The 27,366-nt window shown below is 34.4% G+C and overlaps 1 protein-coding gene across 2 annotated transcripts in view; it reads right to left on the minus strand.

Annotated features, from left to right (window-relative positions):
* The window catches only part of PHIP (PHIP subunit of CUL4-Ring ligase complex), a 142,974-nt gene that overhangs the window by 89,414 nt on the left and 26,194 nt on the right, over positions 1-27,366 (minus strand). For both annotated transcript variants that reach the window (XM_031012066.3, XM_031012068.3), the window contains exons 7-9: positions 17,864-18,024; positions 931-1,152; positions 506-606 (exon numbers count right to left, since the gene is read on the minus strand). In XM_031012066.3, the coding sequence (XP_030867926.1) occupies positions 506-606; positions 931-1,152; positions 17,864-18,024 (484 nt within the window). The remainder of the gene's footprint in view (positions 1-505; positions 607-930; positions 1,153-17,863; positions 18,025-27,366) is intronic.

Below are 27,366 nucleotides of genomic sequence, written 5' to 3' on the forward strand. Positions count from 1 at the left end.
AAATGCAAAATGTTATTATGGGGAGGGAGGGGAATAAATCTATCTACCTTGATGCAGTTTAGTGAAACTTCAATTATTCTGTCTCCCTACATTTTCCTAGATCTAAAATAAAATCTAAAGTTTATAGATTCAGTAGCATCAATAATTAAAATTATTCTAAAGAACAGCATTAGAAATTCTTAAGATTAAGTTCTGAGCATCAAAAGCAGCTATTAAAACTATGCAGCACATAGAAAGGAGTGGTAATAAAACAGGTAAATGCTGAAGGAAAGAGCTAGGATTAGGATAAAGAGAAAAAAAATGTGAACATGAGAAACTTTCTTTGAAACATAAAAAAAGGGGAGGAATAAAAATAAAACAGGTTAGTAAAGAGCCAAAAGAGGATTTCTATTATTTACTCAAGGAGAAAAAGTAAATGTATTCCTATTGTCGACTACTTTATACTTTTGCAATTTCACTCATTAAACTAAACACATTTAATCTATGAAATAAAATAGAAACTGACTTTATTTTAAGGGTTCCAGCATCCCAGAGCCAAAAACAAATAGTGCCATCTGCCCCAGTAGAAGATAGATATCTCTTTGAGCCACTGCACAATGGTGAGAACTGAAAAGACAATCACAGAAAAAAAAATCTTTACAAGAGTGACACAGTCAAAATAAAATCTACTTTTTGCCATACAAATAGCAACTAACAATAACAGTTAGAAAATGGCAAGAATTTACCAAGGTTATGTTATTTAAAGTCCATATATTTATAAAGAAAGCAGACATACTCCTGTCTTCATTTTAGTTGGCCTTATAGACTGGATTATAAAGGTGATTATAAAAGTAACTTCTTAAAATTTAATAACCAAAAGTGACTTCATTAAATTTACTTTACATTATAACAACAACAACAACAACAATGTATAGGGATTAAGACAATTACCTGTAGTGATGTAATAGATGCACTATGGCCCTGAAGAACAGCCAAAGGTGCACAGGTTCGAAGACACCAGACTCGGATCATTTTATCACAACTTCCAGCTGCTATCATGGTATTCTCATAGTTTACAGCCATGTCTGATATTTCAGCAGCATGTCCTCTTAAGGTAGCTAATAACCTCCCATCATCTGTTGCCCATATTTTCACAAGACAGTCATCAGAACCCTTAAAGTAAGAATGGATATTAATAGAATTAACCCCATAAATTTTAATTCAAAATCTTAACACCGATAAATCTATCTGTTCTGTCCACTTCTGAACAAGTATATTTTTAAATACCAAAAAGTGTTAAACACTTGTGTTAGCTTACACAAAGCTCTTTATTAAACCACTTAAAAAGAGCACTTGTGTACTCACCAGCAAATAAGAGAAGTGGGATAAGATAATTAATATTTACCTTTGGTTCCCTATCTACTATCAAAGTACCCTCAATGTGGATTTCTGTAAAAGAATTTGAACTTCTGAAGTAAAAAAAAAAAAAAAAAAAATCATAGCTGCAAAACAAATGCAAGCTACAATGGTGACTAATATTATCTATTTTGTTTTGTAATACAAAACTAAAAGTAAGCTTGTTTGGGGCTTTTTCTCTCAGGAAGCTGTTAGTTTCCTATCACTGATCTTCAGCTAAAAACATGACATTATCTAAAGCCAGTTATCAGAAAAAAATTAATCTCATCTGTATGAAGTCAATAAAAATACATAATTACTTGTGTACTCTGCCATAGTAGCGTAAGTCCAGAAAGAAATTGTAAAGGATATGGAGTTTCCTACGAATACCTATATTTACAAATGAACATTCCCATTTTATATAGCCAAAATAGAGATAGAACATTCAGACTTTATTTTTATTTTTTATTATAATAATTTTAAATATATAAGAAAGTAGAAAGAATAGTGTCGTTAATCCCCATATATCTACTTCCCAGATTCAAAACTTAATATTTTTGCCACATTTTCTAGTCTTTAACACAAGGTTAAAAGAGAAAACACACACTTTTGCAAAATTACTGAATATTTTACAGGATACAGTTTTACTAAGGGTTCATGTTAGAATGCTTAACGACCTTCCAATCTAATTCTTAAAGAAACACCTTCATATCTGACATTAGAAAGAACTCAGAGGACCTACGGAGGCATATAATTCAGACAACTTTCTGCATCATAGTGACAATAAATATAACATATAAATCATCATACTGACAATAAATATAACATATTAATGTTTCCAAACAGAGTATGTTAAATGCTGTATCTTAAATCAGAGTCTGCCAATGATACCTAAAACACCCCCCAATTAACTATAAAACCAGTTCCTCTGATTAAGCTTTGGAGTAAAATAAATGGGTTACTAACCACTATAAAGACCAGTAAAACTTAACGTTGGTCAACTATCCATATTGTTGTCTAGTATTCTTATCACATACCCTTAACCTCACCTCAGGCTCTTCATCTATAAAATACGGAGGTTAAAATGGATGGCCTTTAAAGTTCCCTAAACCTTTAAAATTAAGTGATTCATGCATTCATTTATCCCTTTGTCTTGTGACTATGTGACAACCACTAAAGATATAAGAATGAGATATAAAGACACAGTATTCTTGTCCTTGTGAAGCAAGACAGAAGAATGTAAATGTGATAACGTCCTATGTATTATATAGGACATATAAACACTTATATGTCCTAAGTGTTTAACCACTGTTAATCAGCAGAGAGTCAAACAAGGAAACAGTCTACTTTTTCTGAGAGATGCAGAGGTACGGGGTGGAAAGGAACCCAGAAGCGGTGATGCTTGAGTAGAGTCTCATGTGAGAAGAGGCAATGTAATGTAGCTTAGAGGACAGCCTTCAGGGTCAAATGCATGACTTTGGACATGTTACATACACTTCTTGTGCCTCAGATTTCTCACCTATGCCTACCTCATAGGATTGTCACAAAACTAAATGAGGGTGAAGAGATGAGACAGTGTCTGACACATGGCTACAGCTTTATCTTCTAACACTGCTTTTGCTGGTGACAGTATTCATATTCTTATTTTAATAATATCATTATTATTATTTTAAAAAGAGCATTCCATAATGTGACTATAAAGTATGGTCAAAAGCATGAAAATGTGAAACAATGTGAGTAGTTCATAGAACTGCAAGCAGCCTGCAAGGTAATTTAGAGTGTGAGGTGAAGGCATAAGGATGAAAAAGTAAAAAAAATTTGTGAAAGGCCTTTTACGGTTTACTAAGAAAAGTGGTGTGTAATGAGGATCACTGAAGATATCAAACAGGTGAGTATCAGGATCATACTTGTGTTTTCTAAAGATCATCTTGGCATCCGTGTGAATTAGGCTAGACAGAAAGTAGGAGACCAGCTGAAAGTTGTTAAAATAGTATGGTCAGGAGAGAATAAGTGGTAACACAAATTATTATAGCAAAAAAGAATAATCAAAGACATGGTTATAACAGCTGTTTGGGGAATAAAAGGGATAAGGAGCACATCACTGATTATCTGTTGGAAGTGAAGGAAGAGCTGTAGCAGACTATGACTCCCAGAAAGCTGGTCTATACCACCACTTGGCACGTCGGAAACACATTAGGGATTTGCTGAGTAAAAAAAATGCTTTAGAGCATTCATTCAAATTAAGTTCTCTACATTTCACAAATTGAATCAACATATTCACTACATTTGGTTATCTTCCCAAAACTGAAGCAATATTTGGTTCTCACCTGCATTCAGTACACAAAGAATTTTAAGTACACTACAGTAGGTAGACCATATAACAAAAGTAAAATCATGACATCATGTTACGCTTCACAATACTGATACAATTCATATCATTCTTATGAATCTTTGAATAAGAGTGTTTTACATTCCACTATAAAGATGCTTCACATATTTTTCATGTTAACAAATAAAAACACCAGTCTTTTGACCAAAATGTCAGTTTTAATGAAAGGAGCAATGGTAATCTGTGACCTAAAATTAACCTCCAGTGACTTTCACCAATTAAAATGTAACAGGAAGTCCTACTATATTCCTACTGGGTTTATCATTTAGTTATCTTACCAATTTAGTATTGCTTGACTAAATTTGCTCTTTTTAGACAAGTGCTGAAAACAAACAAAAATGCATATTCTTCCCTCTGAGTGCATATTATCTCAATTAACCTTTCTTTTCTTCCATCAAATTGCCAGAGAGAGAAATTTTTGACCATCCTTTCACAAAAATCTCTCCATTATCCTCTTCCATGACCCACAGAAGTTTGCTGCCCCTACCCCTAATTCCACCCCTCAGGACTCCCGGAAGATTTTCCAACAGAATTGCAAGCATTCTTAAGCAATTTCTATCTCATATATCATCCCTTGTGATAATTAATTTACCTTTATGGAAATTTGAAACAAAAGATAATCTGAGCATAAATTCAACGAAACTCTTTTAAGATGACTATACAATATACAAGTACTCAAAAATAATTGACTAGAAGAACTGCAGAGGAAAAATTAAATGTATTGGGAAAAAATGTTTAAAGCACTATAAATGTGTTTTATTTTATTATTTATAATTTCCTTATTTACTTTGAGACAGTCTTGCTCTGTTACCCTGGCTGGAGTACAGTGGCGTGATCATGGCTCACTGTGACCTCCACCTCCCAGGTTCAAGTGGTTCTCATGCCTCAGCCTCCTGAGTAGCTGGGATTACAGATGTGCACCACTACACCCAGTTAATTTCTGTATCTTTACTAGAGATGGGGTTTCGCCCTGGTGACCAGGCTGGTCTCCAACTCCTGGCCTCAAGTAATCCACCCACCTTGGCCTCCCAAAGTGCTGGGATTACAGGCTAGACATGTGTTTTAAATAAATGAGGAAGAATGAATTAAAAATCGATAAATATGATTATTTTAAAAAAGACCAAAATGTCTAACATAATTTGAACAGATACACTCTCTTTTCCTTAAGCCTACCTCTAGTTCCACGAATGTTACTAAGACCAATAAGCCAAAGAGTAAGATATTATAGTCTTTTGGCCAAAGAAAAATAAAATGTTAAAACCAAGTTATGGATATTAAAAATAATGTTATGTAAATGGTGAAAAGGGGCAATGACATAAGATATACCTCTTCTAAGGTGTATGGAAGAAAAAGAAGTAGGGAGAGATCATGTAACCTCAGCAAAAACAAAACAAAACAAAATCTGAGGATTAAAAGTGAGAGGGAGAGGAGAACAACAACGGAATGAACTAAAAAAGTGAAGAAAGTTTGGAAATGCAGTGGAATAAAAGCAGTAAGAAAGGTGGAAAAATTCTGCAAGCAACAATTAAAGACCTGCTAAATTTAAATAGCATGATGTTAGAAATACATCAACTGACAGTTTTTTCAGCAAAGCTCCAATACTCAAGGGAAAACTAAGTAGTCATTTCTTTTCAGTAACATCTCAATGTTGCTGGGGATTGCTGCTCGGGCTAGGAATTGGCAAAGTAAGAAAACTTGAAAGTACAAAGGGTAAGTGAAAATAAGTGATTATGCTGGAAATGTTTTACCTAAGAATGATAATTGAGTTTTAAATGCCTGTTAAGAGTTTGTATTTAACCTGCTGAGGTAGTCACTAGACAATTTGTAAGCAGACAAGACATGGTCACTATAGTATTTTAGCCAGATCCTGCTAATGTCTATGTGAATAATAGATCTGAAGCTACAAGAAGAGGTTTAGGTTAGAGATAGAGATCTGGGTGTTATCAGTTTATACCATACTAGTCAAAACAATGATAGCAGATGAGATTGCCAAGAGAGACCACTTAGTGTAGATTTTTATCTGGAAAACTATGAACAGGTTTTAAGAAATCCATGGGGTGGGTACAAAATTTAAAATTCTTTTTTATAATTCATTTTAAAATCAAATTATTATGCTACTGTTTAATCACAAAGAGAGTAGTAAATCACTTGTTTCATTTTTCTTTCTTGTTTTTTTTTTTTTTTTTTTAATTGAGACGAAGCCTTCCTCTGTCGCCCAGGCTGGAGTACTGTAGTGCGATCTCGGCTCACTGCAACCTCCGCAGCCCAGGTTGAAGAGATTCTCCTGCCTCAGCCTCCAGAATAGCTGGAATTACAGGCGTCCGCCACCACACCCAGCTAATTTTTATATTTTTAGTAGAGGCAGGGTTTCACCATGTTGGTCAGGCTGGTTTCAAACTCCTGACCTCAAGTGATCCGTCTGCCTCAGCCTCCCAAAGTGCTGGGATTATAGGCATGAGCCACCACACCAAGCCTCATTTTTCAATAATGTAAAATGGTTATAATTACTGCGAAAGAGTGCTCTTTAATATTATCATTTGTTTATATCAAACTTAGCAAAAGCTGGAAAAATCTCAAGCAAATCTGTATAGCCCTTAGCTTATTTAAATCCCAAAACAAAATGAGACACCAAATTTACAGGGTTTCTTTTTAAGTCAAGACAATCTTGTCATCAAAGGATGAAGCCAAGGAAGCTAAAAGAGTACATCTCTATACTTGAAAACACAACAGCATAGATATTATTTATGAGAAAGTGTGTTGAGAAAGGGTGGGAATTAAACAAAATTTACATTTTTCCAATCCTTAACAATTTGGCTTCAAGTACTCTAAAATTAGCTTAGTCTACTGCCACACCTGAAAAAAACACACATATTATGATAAAGAAATGTGCCTTAAAAACAGTCAACACACTTCTGCACTTTAGGATGAAGGAAGAAAACAGCATCAGATATTTACTTTGTAACCACTGTTATTTCTTCTAGTACTTTTACAGTATGGAGGTAATGGTACCAATTACTTTTCCTTTCAGCATGCAGCTGGATTTCTTACTATAAGCAATTAGTATTTTTTTCTGTATATCCAAAAAAAGTTCTGATTTTGTAAATCCCTTTAAAAACTTCAACATTCTTCAAAATAAAAAGTTTCAGAGGCGAGACTCAAATAAAAACAAATATAGTCATACTTCCTAGATACCGCAGGCTCAGTTCCAGACCACCGCAATTAAGCAAGTATTCCAACAAAGCAAATCACACAAATTTTTTGGTTTCCAAGTGCATGTAAGAGTTATGTTTACATTATGCTGCAGTGTATTAAGTGTGCAATAGCATTATGTCTTAAAAAAATGGGCATACATTAGCTTAAAATACTTTATTGCTAAAAAATGCTAATTATCTGAAACTTCAGCAAGTAGTAATATTTTTGCTCGTGGAGGGCTTTGCCTTGATGTTGACAGCTGTTGGCTGATCAGGGTGGAGTTGCTGAAGGCTGGGGTAGCTGTGCCAACTTCTTAAAATAAGACAACAATGAAGTCTGCTGCATCCATTGGACTCTTCCTTTCACAAGAGATTTCTCTGCAGCATGGAATGCTATCTGACAGCATTTTACCCACAGTAGAACTTATTTCAAAACTGGAGTCAGCCCTCTCAAATCAAGCCACTGCTTTACCAACTGAGTTCATGTAATAGTCCACATCCTTTGTTTTCATTTCAACAATGTTCACAGCATCTTGACCAAGAGTAAATTCCATCTCAAGAAACTACTTTCTTTGCTCATCCATAAGAAGCAACTCCTCCCCCATTTAAGTTTAATCATGAGATTGCAGCAATTCAGTCAGACCTTCAGGCTCCACTACTAATTTTAGTTCTCTTGCTATTGCAGTTAACTTCCTCCACTGAAGTCTTGAACCCCTGAAAGTCATCCACAGGGGATGCAATCAACTTCTTCCAAACTCCTGTTAATGTTGACATTCTGACCTCCTCCCAAGAATCACGAATGTTCTTAATGGCATCTAGAATGGCGATAATAATCGATTCTCAATTACAGGTGAAACAGGAGGTTTTCGATGTACTTTGCCCAGATCCATCAAATGAATTACTATCCATGACAGCTACAGCCATATGAAATGTATTTCTTAAATAAGACTTGAAAATCAGAATTACTCCTTGATCCACAGGCTGCAGAATAAATGTATTGTCAGCAAGCATAAAAACAACACTAACCACCTTGTATATTTCCATCAGGGTTCCTGGGTGACCAGGCATCTTGTTAATGAACAGTAATATCTTGAAAGGAATCTTTTTTTTTCTGAGCAGTAGGTATCAACAGTGGGCTTAAAATATTCAGTAAACCACGCTATAAAAAGATATGCTGTCATCCAGACTTTGTTGTTCCCTTTACGGAGCACAAGCAAAGTAGTTTAGCATAATTCTTATGGTCCTAGAATTTAAAAAATGGTAAATGGACACTGGTTTCAACTTCAAGTCACTAGCTGCATCAGCCCTGAACAAAAGAGTCAGCCTGCTTTTTGAAGCTTTGAAGCCAGGCATTGACTTCTCTCTAATTATGAAAGTCCTAGATGATGTATTTTTCCAATACACAGCTGTTTCACCTGTAATTGAGAATCTATTGCTTAGTGTAGCAACTTTCTTCAATGATCTTAGCTAGATCTTTTGGATAATTTGCGGCAACTACTTCATTAGCACTTGTTGCTTCACGTTGCACTTTTATGTTATGGAGATGGCTTTTTTCCTTAAACCTCGTAAGCCAACCTCTGCTAGCTCCAACTTTTCTTATGTAGCTTCCTCATCTCTCAGCCTTCACAGAATTAAGAGTCAGGGTCTTGCTTTGGATTAGCCTTTGGCTTAAAAGAGTATTGTGGCTAGTTTTGATCTCCTATAGAGACCACTTAAACTTTCTCTGTATCAACAATGAGCTCTTTAACTTTCTCATCATTTGTACGCTCACTGGAGTAGCATGTTTAATTTCCTTCAAGAACTTTTCCTTTACATTCACAACTTGGCTAACTCTTTCAACATGCATTCCTCACTCGCCTTAATCTTTTCTAGCTTTTGAATTAAAGTGAGAGACCTGAGACTCTTCCTCTCACTTGAACACTAAGAGGCCATTGTAGGGTTATTAATTGGATTTTTCAATAGGCAGGCCCAAGGAGAGAAAAATGGGGAAGGGCCAGTTGGTGGAGCAATCAGAACACATGCAACATTCATTAAGTTCGCCATAAGGGTGCAGTTCATGGCACCCTAAAAAGACTTACAATAGGAACATCAGAGATTATAGATCACCATAACAGTTATAATAATGATGAAAAAGCTTGAAATATTGTGAGAAGTATCGAAATGTGAAAGAGACAAGACTTGAGCATATGTTGTTAGAAAAATGATGCTGACAGACTTGCTTTACTCAGGGTTTTCACAAACATACAATTTGTAAAAAATACAGTATTTGCAAAATGCAATAAAGGCACAATGAAACAGGGTATGTCTGTTTTAGCATTTTTCATAAAGCCTAGGCAATGTCTAGTAACACATTTGACTTTAATGTTCTCATGAAGAAAAGTTCCACAGGTCTTTGTGACGTGGCTTTCTACTGTTAGGTACTTTGGTATTAAAATTATCCTCAAAATCCAGAAAAAAATGGCCTACGTACTGCCATGAAAACTTCAAACAACTTCAGACACAGGGCCATGAATCACTTCAATTCGATGCAGAAACCAAACAGCACCTAAAGTCTATGCCCCCAAATTTTAATAATTTAATGAGTTTCCAGAGGTTAAGCTTCAAAAGGCCTAATTGAACTATTTATTTCTTTATTTAAAGAAAAGCTAAGTTTCAGAACAACTTGATAGAGCTCTTTCTGGTATGGCTTATTTACAGATACTCTGACTATATAAATGAAATACAGGCCTTTCTATGCAAGGCCAAGAAGTCAATTTAGGCCCAGATGTTGCAAAACTATGAGGTAGACAATTAGAGAGGACAATTCTGTTCAGTAATAAAGTAATTTACAGGAAGCAGCATAAATGACAAGGAATGGTTGAATTTTCTAAGTGAAATCATGCCCCAAAGAGTTAAAGAAATCAATGACTAACATTGATTAACACTGAATGACTAACATTCTTTGAGTGTGCAGGATGGCAACTAAGAAACAACTTGTCCAAACACTGAAACTCCCTCTACTTATGAGATAGAACTGGCTGAAATCAGTTGGAACCAAGATGGCCAACTGGAGTCTGCACAGAACAAGCTTGCTGACATCATAGCCTGACTATCTACTACATTTCATACTAACTACCCTAGAATTTGCACATGTGACCCATGAGGTATCATAATGAGATAACTGTGCATGCCCAGGGACATTCCAGACCTCCCCTTTCCTTCCACCAAACACCTACTAATCTCAGAATTCACCCCTACTGAACCTGTAATAAAAATACTGCCTTGAAACCAGCATGAGGAGACAGATTTGAGCTTGACCCCTGAGTCTTCTTGGGAGTTGACTTTCAATATAAAGCTTTTCTTTTCTCAAAAACCCAGTGTCATAGTATTGGCTTCTAGCACACTGGGCAGCAAGCCCCCTCTGCTCAATAACACAAGCAGAAAACCGTATACATTGGGAAACAGTTTACTTCTGTTCAGATAACTTGAGAAACCTTAAAATTAAAATATTGACCTGTGTACCTAAAAGAGAGGAATCAATTATACAAAGATTACTACTTTGACATGAAAATAAAAGAAATTATGTGATTTTTTTAACTAAAAATATCTTAGAGAATTTGGCATTCCTTGAAAACCTATTGTTATCTGGCAGAGTCAACAAGGAGAATTTTAATTTCTCTTGAGGCTACTTTACAGCTTTTGAGTCAGAGATCTCATCTCTTATTGCCATTAGAATAAGCAGTAGAAATGAAGGCCAAAAATGTTGTCTGTATTGTCATATTTACTACAATTTCATTTTCCTATTCAAGCTAAAAAGTAACCTGCTTTTCTAGCAAAACTAAAAATTGCATACAATTTAAATTTGGTTCAATTTTTTTCTAGGTCATTTATTTTCTTTCTTACCAATCTATCAGACCTGTGTTTCATTTCCCTTACAAATCAACCTAAACCTCAGGGTCAAACATTTCAACACATGTCTGATTTCATTCTTGACCCTTATTCATCTATACCACCAACGACCAAGCCGGTGTCAATCTAACCATCACTTGCTCTGATACTGCTACCAGGATGCCAAGAAACATTACGGTAAGGAATATAAGCATACTAATTCCACAACACTACGAATTCATGAATCTCCTATTTACTGGGTAGGCTAAGCATTATCAGCAATCATTTTTCCTGTCTCTATTCAATACTCTTCTATTGCCAAGCTTTATCACTAATTTCTAGAATCCAGTCCCATTTCATAAACAAGACTCTCGCCAGATAGAACATTTCATATTGAAAAGTAGAAACTGTTAATTGTGGACCAAATAACTACCTTTCTAAAAAGTCCACACTGCTACTGTATACATCCCACCTCTTTAAAAATCATTACATATCAATAATCTCCTCTCGTATCTTCAAATTTGCTTAGTAGTTTCTTCCTCTCAATCCAGTTTTCCTACAATTTATTGTCCTCTAAATGACCATACTCTGCCTCTTTTCCATTATTATCAAACATGCTAAATGCTCACTATTGCTTCTAAACAACCTCCTATGCACTTAAAATAATTTTGAATTTCAAACGTACAAAAGTTTCAAGAACAGTACAAATGTTTCCCATATCTCCATTACCACCTTTCTTCCCTCCCTCTCTCTCCATATAACATACACACATAACTCCATTACCATTAATCTTTTTTCTGAACCATTTAAAAGCAACGCTGGGCCAGGCGCGGTGGCTCACGCCAGTAATCCCAGCATTTTGGAGGCCAAGGCGGGTAGATCATGAGGTCAGGAGATCGAGACCATCCTGGCTAACATGGTGAAACCCTGTCTCTACTAAAAATACAAAAAATTAGCCAGGTATGGTGGTGGGTGCCTGTAATGCCAGCTACTCGGGAGGCTGAGGCAGAAGAATGGCATGAACCTGGGAGGTGGAGCTTGCAAGTGAGTTGAGATGGCGCCACTGCACTCCAGCCTAGGTGACAGAGCAAGACTCCGTCTCAGAAAAAAAAAAAAAAAAAAAAAAAAAAAAAGCAAGGCTGCTGACTTGATACCCCATTACCTCTAAATATCGCAGTGTATATTTTTCTAAAACAAGGATATTTCCCTATGTAAGCTGGGAAATCAATACTGATAACACTACCAATAACAATACTGGTAACATCCAAATCTACAGGGCCTATTCAAATTTTGTCAACTGTTTTGTCAACAATGTTCTCTTTTCCTTTTTGGCCCACAGACCCATATACATTATATTTAATTGACATGTCTCATCAGGCTCCTTCAATTTGGAATACTTTCTCAGGCTTTCTCTTTCATGTCCTCAGCAGGTTATAAAGAATACAGGCCTTACAATCTGCAGGATGACCCAAAACCTAGGTCTGTCAATGTTTCTTCATGACCAGATCCAGGTCATATTATCTTTTACAGTAATCCCACAAACAAGAAGCTGTGTTTTTCTCAGCGCATCACTTCTGAGAACACAATGTCAACACATCCCAGAGCTAGTGAAGTTAACGTGGTTACATTAGTATTTCCAAGGTTTTTCCCCATAAATTTGCAATGTTTGCTCTTTAATTGATTAGTATCTTTGGGGGACATATTGCAAGATCTTCAGACTAAGATTTTCTACTGGTCTTTATCTGCTAATTAAAAAATAATAATAATAATCAGCCACATGAATACTCTGGAGAAGGGGATCCCAGGCAAAGTCCTAATACAAAGACTTTAAGCCACAAATGGGCTTTCCAAGTCTGAAGTACAAGAGATCAGTGTAACCGAAGTACAGTAGCAGAGAGGAACTTATCTTACAGATATTTATATGTATTTCCCCTAACAGATGCTAAGTTTTCTGCAAGAATGGACATTAGTCATTTTTATATCTCAAACTGCTTGATTCATTCATCATTTGTGGTATGCCTCCTGTATACATCAGATACTCTGCAAGGCACTACAGATCTAAAAAATAACAATAACAAAGGCAAAGACAAAGCTCACAACTTAATAGGAAAACAGACATCTGTCATGGCAATGTAATAGGAAAATACAATGTATTAGAAGCACAAAGTTAAGCGGCAGTACTCCACATTCAGAATACAGACTATCATATCTTTTAATTGTCAAGTTTTTGAAAGTTTAGTTTATATTAAGTGTATTGAATTTTTCAATTCCCATTCCCTCTTCACTGCACTGCAATTTCATTCCTATCCCCAATGCTAAAACAGAACATTTTTTGGTCTTAGTCTGTTGGAGCTGCTATAACAAAATACCTTAGACACTTGTTAATTTGTAAACAGAAAGTTATTACTCACAGTTCTGGAGGCTGGGAAGGCCAAGGCCAAAGTGCCAGTAGATGTGGTATCTGGTAAAGGCTCTCTTTGTGTGTCAAAGATAGTGCCTTCTAGCTGTGTCTTCACATGGCTCCCTTGAGCCTCTTTTGTAAGGGCACTAATCCCATTCACAAGGGCTCCATTCTTGAGGCCTCATCTCCTAAAGCCCTCACCTCTTAATACTACCACATTGGGGATTAATTAGGTTTCAACATATTAATTTTGAGGGGACAGAAACATTCAGACCACAGCAGTCATCAATTACCTTGACAAACCGAAAGGATGTTTTTCAGTACTAATCTTACTTTAGGTTTCTGCCTTTCATGAAATTCTCATCTCCTGGCTTCTAAGACACCACTCTTCTTTTTTTTTCCCTAGCCTCTCAGGCAGCTTCTCCGTCTCAATTATTGACTCTTCTTTTGTCTGCTTTAAAAGCTGAAGTTTCAGCCTTCTTACATTAGATACATACAAGATAATGTATTCCATTTTCCAAGCTGAATGATTCCTAAACTAAATCTTCTCACCTAAATCTGAGTTCCCACTGCCTACTGGGCATTTCTACTTGACTTTCCACATAGATATCTCAAAGTCAACACGTTTCACCTTCACAAACTTCTCCCCTTAAATTCCTACCACAGTAAATGACAGGACTTTCTAAATCACAGAAGTGAAAAAATATGTCATCCTATACTCTTCCATCTCACTCCCTACATAAAAATCAGTCTCTCGAGTCTTACAAATCCTATTTTTAATCTGTCAATTCCATCCCACTGTGACTGTTTAATCCCTGATTTCTTTTATAGATCACTGCCAGAAACTTTTTGCCAATTTCTCTGTATATAGAGTTAGTTTGAATCCATCTTCTACAATAATGCGAAAGGGTTCAATGAAAAGAAAAATTCTCCTCACTCTTCTAACCAAATCAATCATTAGCTCTCCACTGCCTTCAGAAAAGAAACCCACTATTTAGCAGGTCACAAAAGTATCTTGATTTTGTACCACACCAATATCCCTAGTTCTTTATGATGAGCCATATTTATTCTATGCCATATCCATTAATACACAATTGCATGTTACATTCTCCCAAAGTCTGTAATTGCCTTTCCCTAAGTCTGCAATATCCAATTCGACTCCTAAATTTACCAAGCTGTTACTTCTCTAGTAAATTTCCCTTACCATCTCCTACCACAAGGTTGGATTAGGTATCTATCTCCTATGGTATCTCAGTATCTTGTACACCTTCTGTCAAGGTTTTATCACATTATATCAATATTGTTTGTTTACTATCTGTGAACTCTCCAAGAACAAATACTACTTTCAATTCTATATCCCAACTGCTTAAAACAGTGGCTGGTTCATAAAACTCTGAAGTTCATTAAAGGAATGCATAAACTCATTTTCTTTATTACACCATATTAATTAGAATCAGAGAGACATTTTATGTTTCTGAAAAGGGGGGAAAACTCTGCTTTTTTATATGGTGTTCCATGTACTTTTGAGTGCCTTAGTTGTGAAAATTCATTAACTCTGCTTTTCTCCGTTAAATGTCACTTAAGGAAATGATTTTAAAACCAAGTAAAAAACATTAAAAGGCTAAAAGAGAATTAGTGAACAAAATCTGACTTGGCAATTACGCTATTTCCCTCCTTGGGTTTTTCTCATTAAAATAATTGGGAAAGCACCCATTCTTAAAATACTGTCATACAAAATAATGATACATTTTCCTAACACAGAATTTCATTATCAATTACAATGATTTCCTTTTTAATTCTTGTATACCATTTATAAATAAGATTTTATTTGGATAAAAAATAAAAGATAAAATTTACTTAAATCTATAAGTAGCAGCAGGAAAAACCTAATGACTGCTTTCTATTTTGTTCAGTACTAATTATATGCATTATTTCGTGTAATCCCACAAAAATCCTATGTGGTTGGTACTATTATCATCTACTCCCCTCTCTCTTTAGGTTATGAGAAAACTGGAGATTAAAGAGATGAGGTAATCTGTCAAAGTTTCACTAGTAGAAGTGGTAAAGCTGTGACTAAAAGCCCTCTGATGTCAAAGCTGATGCTTTTAACCACAGTACTATATGCCTCCAGCTGTGCCTGTTCAGAAAGGACTCAAGAGAATTAATCCCTTGGAAAAAGCTTTCAAATATATATATACAAATATCTTAGAAATAAATCTGCAAGGTCTTAAAATACCAATTATATAAAAAGGAAATACTGGTTGATCCATTACCAAATTGTTACCTCCAAAAATAATAACAGTATGTTCTCTGACAGGAGTGTTTCACTGGTCAATCATGATCTACTATCTTAAAGGCTGATTCTATCTATTTTCAAGACTGATTTCCATAGGACTAGTTAGTGTCTAGTCTGTGCCTAGTGAAATGCAAAAAACACTCAGCACCCACTTTATTAACGAGTAATACGAATAGTGAACATATGTGTACCCTACCATCACTTGAAGTGAAAATAATAAAAATACAAGAATTTTTTTAAAAAATAGTGCCCTCATATCTTCGTATTTCTTATTGTAAGGTAACATTCTGAAATCTGTAACTCCAAACCACCAGTAAAAAATTACAAATGAGACTGAATTTAGCACAACAAATTCTATCACATTCTTAAAAAATAAACATCTTTAGACTTTTGGTAAGACCATATAAAATAGTACAGTGCTACTTTTCTTCTCTTAATTGATGTGCTTTCAACTAAAGAAATAACCAACAAGCAGCTTCCTCTTCGCATATTATTCCTGTTCTCTAAATCACATGCCCTTAAAAGAAAGAATCAAATGTCTAGAAAAGGATAGCAATTTTTTTCTGTACAGAGCTGGATAAATATTTTAGGCTTTGCAGGCCATATGTTCTCAGTCAAAACTACTCAACTCTGCTGTTGTAGTGCACAGGCAACCATAGACAATATATAAACAACTGAACATGCCTGTGTTTCAATAAAATTGCATTTATAAGAACAAGTGACAAACTGGGTTTGACACGCAGGCAGTAGCATGCTGAACCCTGGTTCAAAAAGCTCTTCCAAGTCTGTACCTACCACACTCATGAGATAGCAAAAAGCACACTATTTCACTGCATTCTCCCAAAAAAATTCCAGGAGATTATATGTCTAATTAATATCAAAACATGTAAAATGCTTCATAAAATATGATAAACAAATGCTTACAATCCCTATCATTTTTAAAGAAAGAATTCCTACAAGGTTCTTTACAATGGCATAACTTTATACTGACCAAAATGTAATACAAACACAATATAATGCTCCTTTTTCATTATTTTAATTTATTACTGTTTTTGAAAGAATTCTTTCAAACATTAGAAAAATCAAATTTACTTAAGGTTTTTGAGAGGTGAATTTGAATATAACCATATTAAACTTGAATGGCTAAATTAATTTTCAATTACTATTTGAGAGCAAATTACTACTGTAGGTATGTCAGGCACTTCAGCAAATATAGAGATGCCTATTTTCCACTCTGAAAATAATACTTGATACAAGAGAAGGTAAAAAGGGAAAATACTGATATAAGAAGTGATGTGCAAATGCCTGAGGTAGATTAGAGCCAAGGGAAAAGAAAAGTATAAAAATGCATTCCTACATCCTGCTATTTAGCTGTTTTACAGATGACTGGGTGTATGGATAGAGGAGAAGTAGTAGGTATAAATAGGTCTCAGTTTACAAGCAAATTTACTAAAAAGAGGAATCTATAATTGTCATAACTACGTAAAATTCACAGCTGCTCTCTTCAAAGACAGGAAAATTTCCATTTAACTTCCACTTCAAATTTTCTTATTTCAAAAGAAATTAAAAACCTTGTGAATGAATGCATACCTTCAGCCCACAGGGTAGTGTTTAATAATAAATATCATCATAATAGTGTAGTATTATGCTTAATGAATGTAGATGTTAAGGCACCTGAAAATAAAATATTTCCAAAAGTAATTTTCTCACTTAAAATAAAGCTCAAAAGCTTTGCTTTTCTCCATTCAACAGGTTACAAGAAACAATAACAAATAAATAAACCCAAAGAGGCTCTATAAACAAAACATCAGATATTTTGAAGAATGAACTGTTAAGAATAACAGGTAATAAGAGTATTAGATATGCTCAGAATTTTTTAGCTTTTTTAAAATCACTATTTTAAGGGAAATTTCTCATAGACAAAAAAGTTATTTTCTACAGATAATATAAAAAGGTATATTCAATAATCTCATACAATTATAAAAAGGCACATTTAATAATCTCTCGACATACTTAGGAGATGTCCTTAGTTTAAAATTAAAATTATTTTATGACATTTTGCAAAATGTCAAACTGTGTATTTGATATATGTTGAGAACCATACTTATTCATGATGTACAACCATATAATAACTGTGACTGTGCTGCAACATGTCATTTAGAAACTTTCTGAATTTGGATAAAGTCCAAATTTAACTAAACTCTTCTGTTAGAGTAAGTGAAACCACCTGAATTTCCGGTTTCCTATTAAAAGAAAAAAAGCAAGGTTTTACTTCAAGTTCACCTGTAAGCAATATTTCCTCAATTACATATATGAATATAAATAATACTTTAACAATTACTTACAGTAAATATCCGTCTGCCAGTTCGATCAAAAGTTACACAGTACACAGATGACAAGTGTCCAAGAATTCGTTTATGCATTTTCATGTGCTGATATACTGCAGTTGGAACAAGTCGCTCAAGTCTGTATTTCCCATTCAGCTTCCTTGAAAACAGAGTATCCGCTACCAAGAAAAAGAAGGAAAATAAATGTAATCTGGAAATTAATTTTCTTACATGATCACCTTTTAAGAATTCACATATTCCAATTTGTCATGTGCAGGTAAAAATAAAGAAGCTTCCTGATATATATGGCTTCTAGTTAAAAGTCTTTAAAGTAATGAATAAAAACATTGTTTCACCTGAAATAAGTCAGGCACTATCATTCTCACTTTATAACTTAATTTGTAAGTTAAATGACCTGTCCAAAAATCACAAAGTAAGGCATGAAGCTAGGATTAAAGCTCAGATTTATTTACTCTCTGGCTAGTGCTCTTTAAAAACCTAAAGCATTTATATGTTATTTCCTTAAAAGCTGTCTATGAAATAGTTTTTCTTACAAAGGCACTTAAAACTGGAACCCAGTGCACTTTTCATAAACCAGTAACACTTGAACACTCGAAATCTGACATGCAGAATGATATTTAAAAACATCTTTATAACAAGTGAAGATAAAGGAATACGTCATTTGCATTATTAAAAAATAATAATTAAACTGGGAATCTTGCCAAACACCTGTATAATGATTCCTTCTCTGGAATCTATTAGCTCTCCCTTAGTTCTCCCTTTCAACTCATTCATTCTAATCATTATTCAAGATCTGACTGAAGTTTATCTTCTGTCCCAAAGCTTGATACATTGACTCCAGCTGAAAATGTCCTCTTCCATCTAAATTACTACTGTACTTATTTTCTATACTGGTAACTTATGGACAAAGAAGGTGCTCAATAAATATATGTTGACTGATCTGCAGGCACATTATTAACCTACAGATGATCTTCTAATACAGGCTTTTTTTTTTTTTTTCTAACCGTGACTGCCATCTACATTGGGTAATTAGCACTAGGGTTTCTCGGTCGAATTTAGCCCTAAAGAAAACTAAATATATATACAAACTACTACTTAACCAAGGTACAGAGCCCAGTAATTATGCCCTAAAGTTGATAAAACATAAATATATTGGTTGTATTATGAAGAATCTCAGTATTGCTTATATTATTCACATCCAATAAATGTTTGGCTCACACTGTATTTCCAGCCACTCCACACTCCCGCTGCCCCCACCCCAAACCCCCAAAAAATCTTTGGGCCTGGTGAGGAGATATATAGCCTTTACAGGTTCCTAAGCAGTAATATTTCAAAGAATAATTACATTATGCTTATATGTTCTTTCATCACAGCAATAATTTTATATTCTGATACAGTATTTCTCTTGCTGTTAGCATGTAAGTTCCATGCAACAATCTACCCCAACACTTGGGAATTTCTAAAACAAGGTTTGACAGTTGTGAATTAGCATATTTAGGCTTAAGTTGGTTATATACCAATTTAACAGAGACTCAATAAGTTTCAATCATAGCTTAGACCCCAGACACATTTTCTTCATGCCCAGGAATGGCCTGGTAAAAGACATCCTCCAATGCTTTGGCTCCAAACTTATTTAATGCAAGAATCACACAAAAACCATAGACATCAATTTTCCCACCAAATGAGAACTAAAATCATCTTATCCAAACACCAAGGATCACTCACATCTCAGACTCAGCTGTCTGTTGTAAGAAAATAAGTGATGACATGCCACAAAAACATTGATAGTATTACCAAGATGTACTTTAACTCCCTCTATCCAAAATTTCCAAAATGTCGAATTTTAGGAAACTAACAGTGTTCAGGTGTGAAAATATCATTGTTGGAAATAATATATCAAGACCCATTTCTCAATGATTAAGCATTAGTATATAGGTAAGAATTTTTAAGATAAATTTGTTATAAAGACCATCTAAAAATCGGAGATGATAAAGTATTTTATAAGCAAAAACTACTTCTCTTAAAAGAAAATGTTACTGCTTCTTAAACACAGGTTTTACTGAATCTTTGACCTAAACTGGGATTAAATCTATTTTCATTTTGGAAGCCAATTGAAAAAAAAGAATAACCTTTTCAAAGTTACTTTACAGTCAAATTTTCAAGCAACATTTTCCAGAATCACATTAGGTGTAACACATTTATAGCTAAAACTATATTCCACACTACCCTTTGTAATGCTTAGCTACCAATTAACTATTGGCTATCTATACTATGACTATATTCTGAAAGAAAAGGTACTTAGCAGAGTCCTGGCTCTCAAACATTTACAAACTTGTGTAACAGCACTAAAAGATAAGACATACAGAAAGAACATACGTAGATTCCCAGGTAATAAGGTGGTGGTTCAAACTTTCTAACTATAGGATTTAAAGGAGAAAATATAAGTATAGTTCAGTAGTTGTACAACTGAAGAGGTTGAATTTGAGGAAGGCTTGACCATATCAAATAGGTAGATAATTTTTATAAAGATAGAAGGATGAGCTAGGACTCACATTCGATGAACTCCCATTTTCTTTTATAATACCATTTGGAAAATGTCTATCTCTCCTATCAGATCTTAAGTACCTTAAAGACAAAAATTCTCTTATATTTCTCAAACTTGAGTATAGAGCCTTTTAAATTAAAAAAGTATATAAGTAAATCTTCCTTAATAATAAGATATACAAGATGGTTCAATTTAATTTATAGTTTTATGGCAGAAGGGCAAATGGCAATTATTCATTTTCTAAAGAAATTAATAAGAGACCAATTAATTTGAGTAAAAAGGAAATGTCTCTTGGATTATTGGAAGTCCTTAAATTTCATTAAGCTAGAACATCAATTTTTAAAATGAGCATGGTTAAACAGATAAGGGGACACAAAAGGATAAATTCTTTATATGACATTATAATTTAACCTTACATCAAGAAGCATATATGACTTTCATTTAAAAGTACATTTATTTTCATAAGTATAGTGATAGAAACTATTCTTAAATAAAGCTTCCCAAAGCAAATCTCTATTCTTTTTTCACTTGGCAAATTCTTTTTTATCCTCTAGGATCAGTTCAAACGCAACCTCTTCTAGGAAGATTTCAAAAGCATCCTAACTGGTTGCACTACAACACTGCTCCTCTGTTCAAAACTGCAATGCTCTTCATTTCATTCAGAATAAACACCAACTTCCTGATACATCAGCCTAAGACGGCCCTGCAGAAACTTGTCTTCCATTATCTCTGACCTTACCTGCTACTTCTCGCCTTGACCTGCTCCAGCCACTCCAATCTCCTGTTCTTCCAACACACCAGGCATGCTCCAAACTTAGGGTCTTTGCACTGGCTGTTCCCTCTTCATGAAGGCTTTTTCCACATATGGCTAATTCCCTTATACCTTTTCAAGTCTTTTCTCAGATGTCTGTTACCTTCTGAATAAAGCCTAACCTAACCAGCCCACTGAAAATAGCAACACAGCCCCTGCCATCACCCATAACTCCTGATCCCCTTCTATTCAGCTTTATATTTGCTCTTCATCTATCACTTATTACCAGACATATTTAATTATTTATTATATTCATTGCTTATTTCCTGCCTCCTCCTACTACAACATAACAAACTTCACATGGGCAGGATTTTATTTTGTTCTCTGATTAGCCTAACAGCTGACACAGGTTGGTGAATTAACAAATAAATTACATATTAACAGAAATAATTAGGTTTAGTGGGTACAGGGACTCACACCTGTAATCCCAGCACTTTGGAAGGCTGAGGTGGGTGGATTACTTGAGGTCAGGAGTTCAAGACCAGCCTGGCCAACATGGTGAAACCCCATCTCTACTAACAATACAAAAATTAGCTGGTGTGGCAGTAGGCGCCTGTAATCCCAGCTACATGGGAGGCTGAGGCGGAGAACAGCTTGAACCCCGGAGACGGAGGTTGCCATAAGTTGAGATCATGCCACTGCACTCCAGCCTGGGGAACAAAGCAAGACTCCATCTCAAACGACAACAACAAATTAGGTTTAAGAATTAAAAAAAAAAAAAAAAGGAAGATTTATCTCACAGATTAAAAGATTCAAAATATCTCTAAATAGTGCTTCATTTTAACTGCCCTGCTAAATGAATTTAATTGGGAAATAAGGGGAGAAGGTATTCACTTAATTTTCTGAATATAGAGGATAAATGAAATAAAAATTCCAGAAATCACTGTTATCCATTTGAATAAAGTCTGAAGTAAAAAAGGAGCAAAATACTGAAGCATGTCATTTGCAGCAAATCATTCAGAACAGCCTTTGAAATAAAGTATATGTGCTCAAGTCTACAAAGCCAATTAGTAGAGATCAACAAAAGACCCACAACTTCTTAAACATTAGATGTGACTATGCGCATATTCAGCCCTTGGGTTCTCATCCATCACTTCTTTAGGTGCTAGGATAATAAGTCAAATTCCCCCATAAGTCACTTCTTACTTCACACCTAGTTATTTTTCGAGAACTGATTTACTTATCCAGTCATAATACTAATGCATATTCAATTTAGAAAAGAACATAAATGAAAGAAAAACCCATAATTCTATTGTCTATGGCAATCACTTTTAAAATTTTGCAAAGGTTTACCTCATAAACAGCATTTTAACAGCTATGTTGTATTCCTTAATGAAATAAGAGGTTTTAAGTCTGACAGACCTGTGTTCAAATTTGTCACTATGGAGACTTTAAGCAAGTTACTCGTTCTAAACTTTAATTTCTCCAGTTACATTATTAGAGAAACATTTCCATTTACCACAACATACCTGGCTTTCATATTATGCTGTTCTTTGACACCCCACAATTTCACAAATTTTACATAGTCAATTCTATTAATATCTTCTACTGCTTTAATATGAAGTCCTCCTACTCAGCCCAACAGTACAATAAACATCTACTTACATTTTCTTTTACTTTTTTGTGGTTTAGATTTCTCACTTAACTCTTTAATCCATCTACAATTATAATACTCATTATGAGGTCTCTAAAGATTATTTTTTCTTCCTCAAGTAACTGACTATTTGTTCCAGCCTTTCCATTTACTAAATAACTCTTTTCTATTAAATTTTGATTACATTATTGTATATATGGTTATATATATATGTATTTTTTTTTTCCTGTGCTGGGCCGCTGACATGACTGACAGTCTATTTATATGCCAATACCAAAATTTTAATCTTACAATCAATGATGTTTTAATATTTACTTGGGTATTCCTCTCATAAGTCCACGTAAAAATGTTGTATCTTTCTTATTTGTTAATTTTGAAAATAAACAGAAAGTTACAAAATTTTGTTGGAAATGTAAATTTAACTTTACTACCAAACTGACATCTTTCTATCTAGAACATGGTGCTTTCCTCCTGTCGTTGGGCCCAAGTTTTCAATGCAGATGATTTTTTAAAAAGATAAACATAATAAAGTTACCTCATTTTCTCTCACTACATCATTTGAACCAAGTTCACAAAGAAAGAAAAAGGTAGCTGCCATAAAAGAGTATCTGTAATAACCTTAGTAAATACATTTTTGAAGGCACTAGAAAAATACATGATAAAAAACAATTCCTGCAAATAAGTACTATAGCAGAAATACCATTACCTCCCTACAAAATGTTTAGACTTTTTTCTCCTTTTGCAAAGATCTTTGTAAAATGAACAAACACACATGATAAAGCTGCAATAAATTACCCAAGATCAAAATTAACCATGGTTAAGAAAGATGATTTGGAAAAAAATGAAAATGACTATGAATTAACAAAATACAAAGGTTAGTGTTTTTGTTATTATTGTTTTCTAACTGTTAATAACAATATAATATGCTATATAATACCTACTCCAGTGTAGGAAAGCTGTTCCCTCTTAGTCAGAAATGGAGGACCACAAAAACAGTGCTTACAACTTCTGCCAACTCGTGAAAGCAGAGCCCTGCTGGCAGCCTAATGAAATGCAAGGAAAAGCATGTAGCTGTAGATTCTAAAACCTGGAGAACCAATTTTTGTACAGTAGAAGAATTAAGTGAGGAGGCACAAGAATATGTAACTCGGAAGGTATCTCAGTAAAATTTGGGCCTTTTCTGATGCAGAATTGGGGGTACTCAGACAAGAAACATCAGTATTTTATGAGAAGGTTTTCATTAATTTTACTTAATTCATTTTTTATCCTCTTTTGACTAGTTTTACTTTTTTTTTTTGAGACAGAATCTCACTCTGTCGTACAGGCTGGAGTATACTGGCACAATCTCTGCAGCCTCCGCCTCCTGGGTTCAAGCGATTCTCATGCCTCAGCCTCCTGAGTAGCTGGGATTACAGGTGTGCACCACCATGCCTAATTTTTTTTTGTATTTTTAGTAGAGACGGGGTTTCACCATGTTGGTCAGGCTGGTCTCGAACTCCCAGCCTCAAGTGATCTGACTGCCTTAACTTCCCAAAGTGCTGGGATTACAGGCGTGAGCCACCATGGCTGGTCTTGACTAGTTTTATTCTGTGATTCTAATTAAAGAAAACACTTGGAAGGAAAGCTCCCAGGTTTTCTGTAAATAAAATACAAAAGTAATTATAATTTATAATTAACAACTATAGAAATGATTCCTAAATTAAAATATAAAAGGGAGTAACTTCTAAATAATCAGTACCAGGTTTCATTTTAATCTCCACAATCTGTATTAATAAAGGCTTTGGCTTTCTACAAATACGATTAATAACTATCACTGTAAAACAAGAGTTTGGAACTCCATGACACTAAAATTGAGTAACTTAAGAGTACATGAAAACAAATTCCAAACTGATTTACCCCTCATATGCGCCATCTCCAATTTTAGATGATAATTAGATTTTCCAAGAAAATAATGCTATATTCATGACTAGACATCAGAGAGTAATGTCTATAAAAATGACCCTCCAAGTTCATTAGTTCATTACAAGTCCAAATAGTTCTCTATATATGGTGTTGGTGATTTCAGAATTTCTATCAGATAAATGTATTGTGTGGCATAAAGTATTTAATAAGGCATAAAATTACTTGAAATGTTGCTCATTTTAGAGATCCACAAAAGTGTTTTAATGAAAAGGAAATATGAGGGTAAAAAAAAATTGCTAATCATAATTTTCTAACAGAAGTTACGCTAAAGCCAGGCATCAAACCCTTGAGAAAATGGCTATAAAGGAAGAGGAAAGCAACCATGGTTTAGAGTTATGAGAGGTTTTTACTAGGACTTCAAGAATCTGACGATTAAAAAAAAAAGTCTTATCTGCTGCAATTAATAATGTGGGTATGTCACCATACAATACATAACGAGGAGAGGAAAAAGGCTACAGAACACTCTTACGACGTGTAGCAAATTTAGAGAATAACAGCTAGTATTTACTGAGTGTTTTACTACATGCCAGGCACTATTCTAAGTATTTTACATATATTCTCATTTAATCCTCACTAATCCTTTGAGGTGGATACTTCCATTATTCCCAATAAGCAGATATCCCTTACCAGTAAGGAAACCAAAGAATAAAATGTAATTTACTAGAGGTGAAGCCCAGGTTTAAACTCAGGCAGTCTGGTGCCAAAGACTGTACCCTTAACTATTATGTGCTGCCTATGTAGATCAATATTAGAAAAGAAAGACTGAAAGAAAACATGCCAAAGTATGTATAGCAGTTAAGGAGTGAGACTGATTAATTTTTGAGCTGTTCTGTTTTCCAAACTTTCTCTATTGAGCATACGTTCATTCTAATTTTTTATAACTCAATCTACCTCAAGGAATTCAAAAAAGCAGTAGGAAAACTCTAAAATATCTAAAGAGATTAGCTTAAATTCAAAGACTGACAAAAATAAACCTAGAGATAAAGATGCAAGGAATTTAAATTTATTTAATCATAAAAAAGAAACACTAATGCCTGAGCATATTACAGTGTATGAATGTATATTATGCTATAGAGAATGACAATTGCGTATTTGAAAATGGACTGAAAAAATGATATGCTATAAAGAAATAATTCACATCAGTTTTGATTTGAAAGCTGTAAGATAATACTACAAAGCAGGCCATCAACTTTGTTGTAAGATTTGTTTGTGTAATCTTTCCCACTGAATTTTTAAACAAAAAGGGAAACATGTCAAAGATAGTTCAGGTTCAATTTTGTTTCGGAGGGAATTGTATAAGGAGGAATGTTTAATTCACTATAGAGCCACAATGGAAAGACCTGTTACTAACACGGGTATCAAGGAAGTAATGGCAACCAAATACTCATAATTCGAGGGCCAGAATTAATCTGGGAAATTATTCAACACAGGTTGGTTTACTTCTACAGTACCATCTGGTCTCTACATTATACTGTACCAGCAAGTAGCAACCAACCAACATAGAAACAGGACAAATAAATCACCGTAATAGTAACTATAATGAATGACAGTCCCAATTTCAGTTAAAGTACAAAGAACTGGGTTGCAATATAAAAAGATAATCTTGTAGTCACCTTTTTGTCTACAAAAAAAGGAGGGCAGGTATTGGGAATAGAAGAGTAAGGGGAAATAGTCACCTGAGCAACATAGCACCCATGATAGCTTCTCTCTTCGCTTTAATACTATAACTAAAATAATCAGTATGCACAGCAGCTACTTTCCAGATTTCTAGATATTCAATTTTGGTGTGTAGTTGCACCTCCTGTTTGAAACATACTATGTTTTTAAAATTTAGCAGATACCATAAAGATGCATAATGTCTGAAAAGGAAAACCCAAATACTAAACTGAAATAAAATACAGAAAATGATGATTCCAAGAAGTAAGCAAAAAATTTCATGAAGCAACTACATTAAGAGCACTAATAAAAAGGGTAGATATGATAATTATTAGGAATAGTATTTAATCTTCCTCCTATTTTATTTCCTGGAAACCAGTCTGATGCTAGTTCAAGTAGAAAACACACAATGACATAATGTTTTCAGTTTTAAATATTTTTAAATGTTTACAGTTGTTTTAATAACAATTTATTTTTCCTTTAAATAAACATTTTTTTAAGTTAGGTGGTTTTTTTTTTAATGTCAAACATTTTAATCACTCAATTTTGAGTCAACAAACATTTATAGAGCACCTATATGAGCCAAATATGGGCTAGAGAATATAAGAGGGAAAAAGAAAAGACATGGTACTTACCCTCATGGAGATTGCAGTCTAGCAGGGAAGAAAGACATGAAACAAGGACTTACAACAATGTTAAGTGTTATCAAATAGAAGGTATAGGGAAATCTTGAAATATATAGCAAAAGGATTCTAAACACATTGGGGCTGAGGGGTGGATATCTGGGAGTCTGGGAAAACTTCTCTGAAAAACTGACATTTAAACTAAGACCTGAAAAATGAACAGCCACAGAATGCTGATGGGAGCGCAGCATATTCCAGGTTGAGGAAACAGCATGTGCAATAGCCTGAGGCTGGAAAGAGCATAGCATT

The sequence above is a fragment of the Gorilla gorilla genome, chromosome 5 (genome assembly GCF_029281585.2).
Source record: "Gorilla gorilla gorilla isolate KB3781 chromosome 5, NHGRI_mGorGor1-v2.1_pri, whole genome shotgun sequence".
NCBI lineage: Eukaryota > Metazoa > Chordata > Mammalia > Primates > Hominidae > Gorilla > Gorilla gorilla.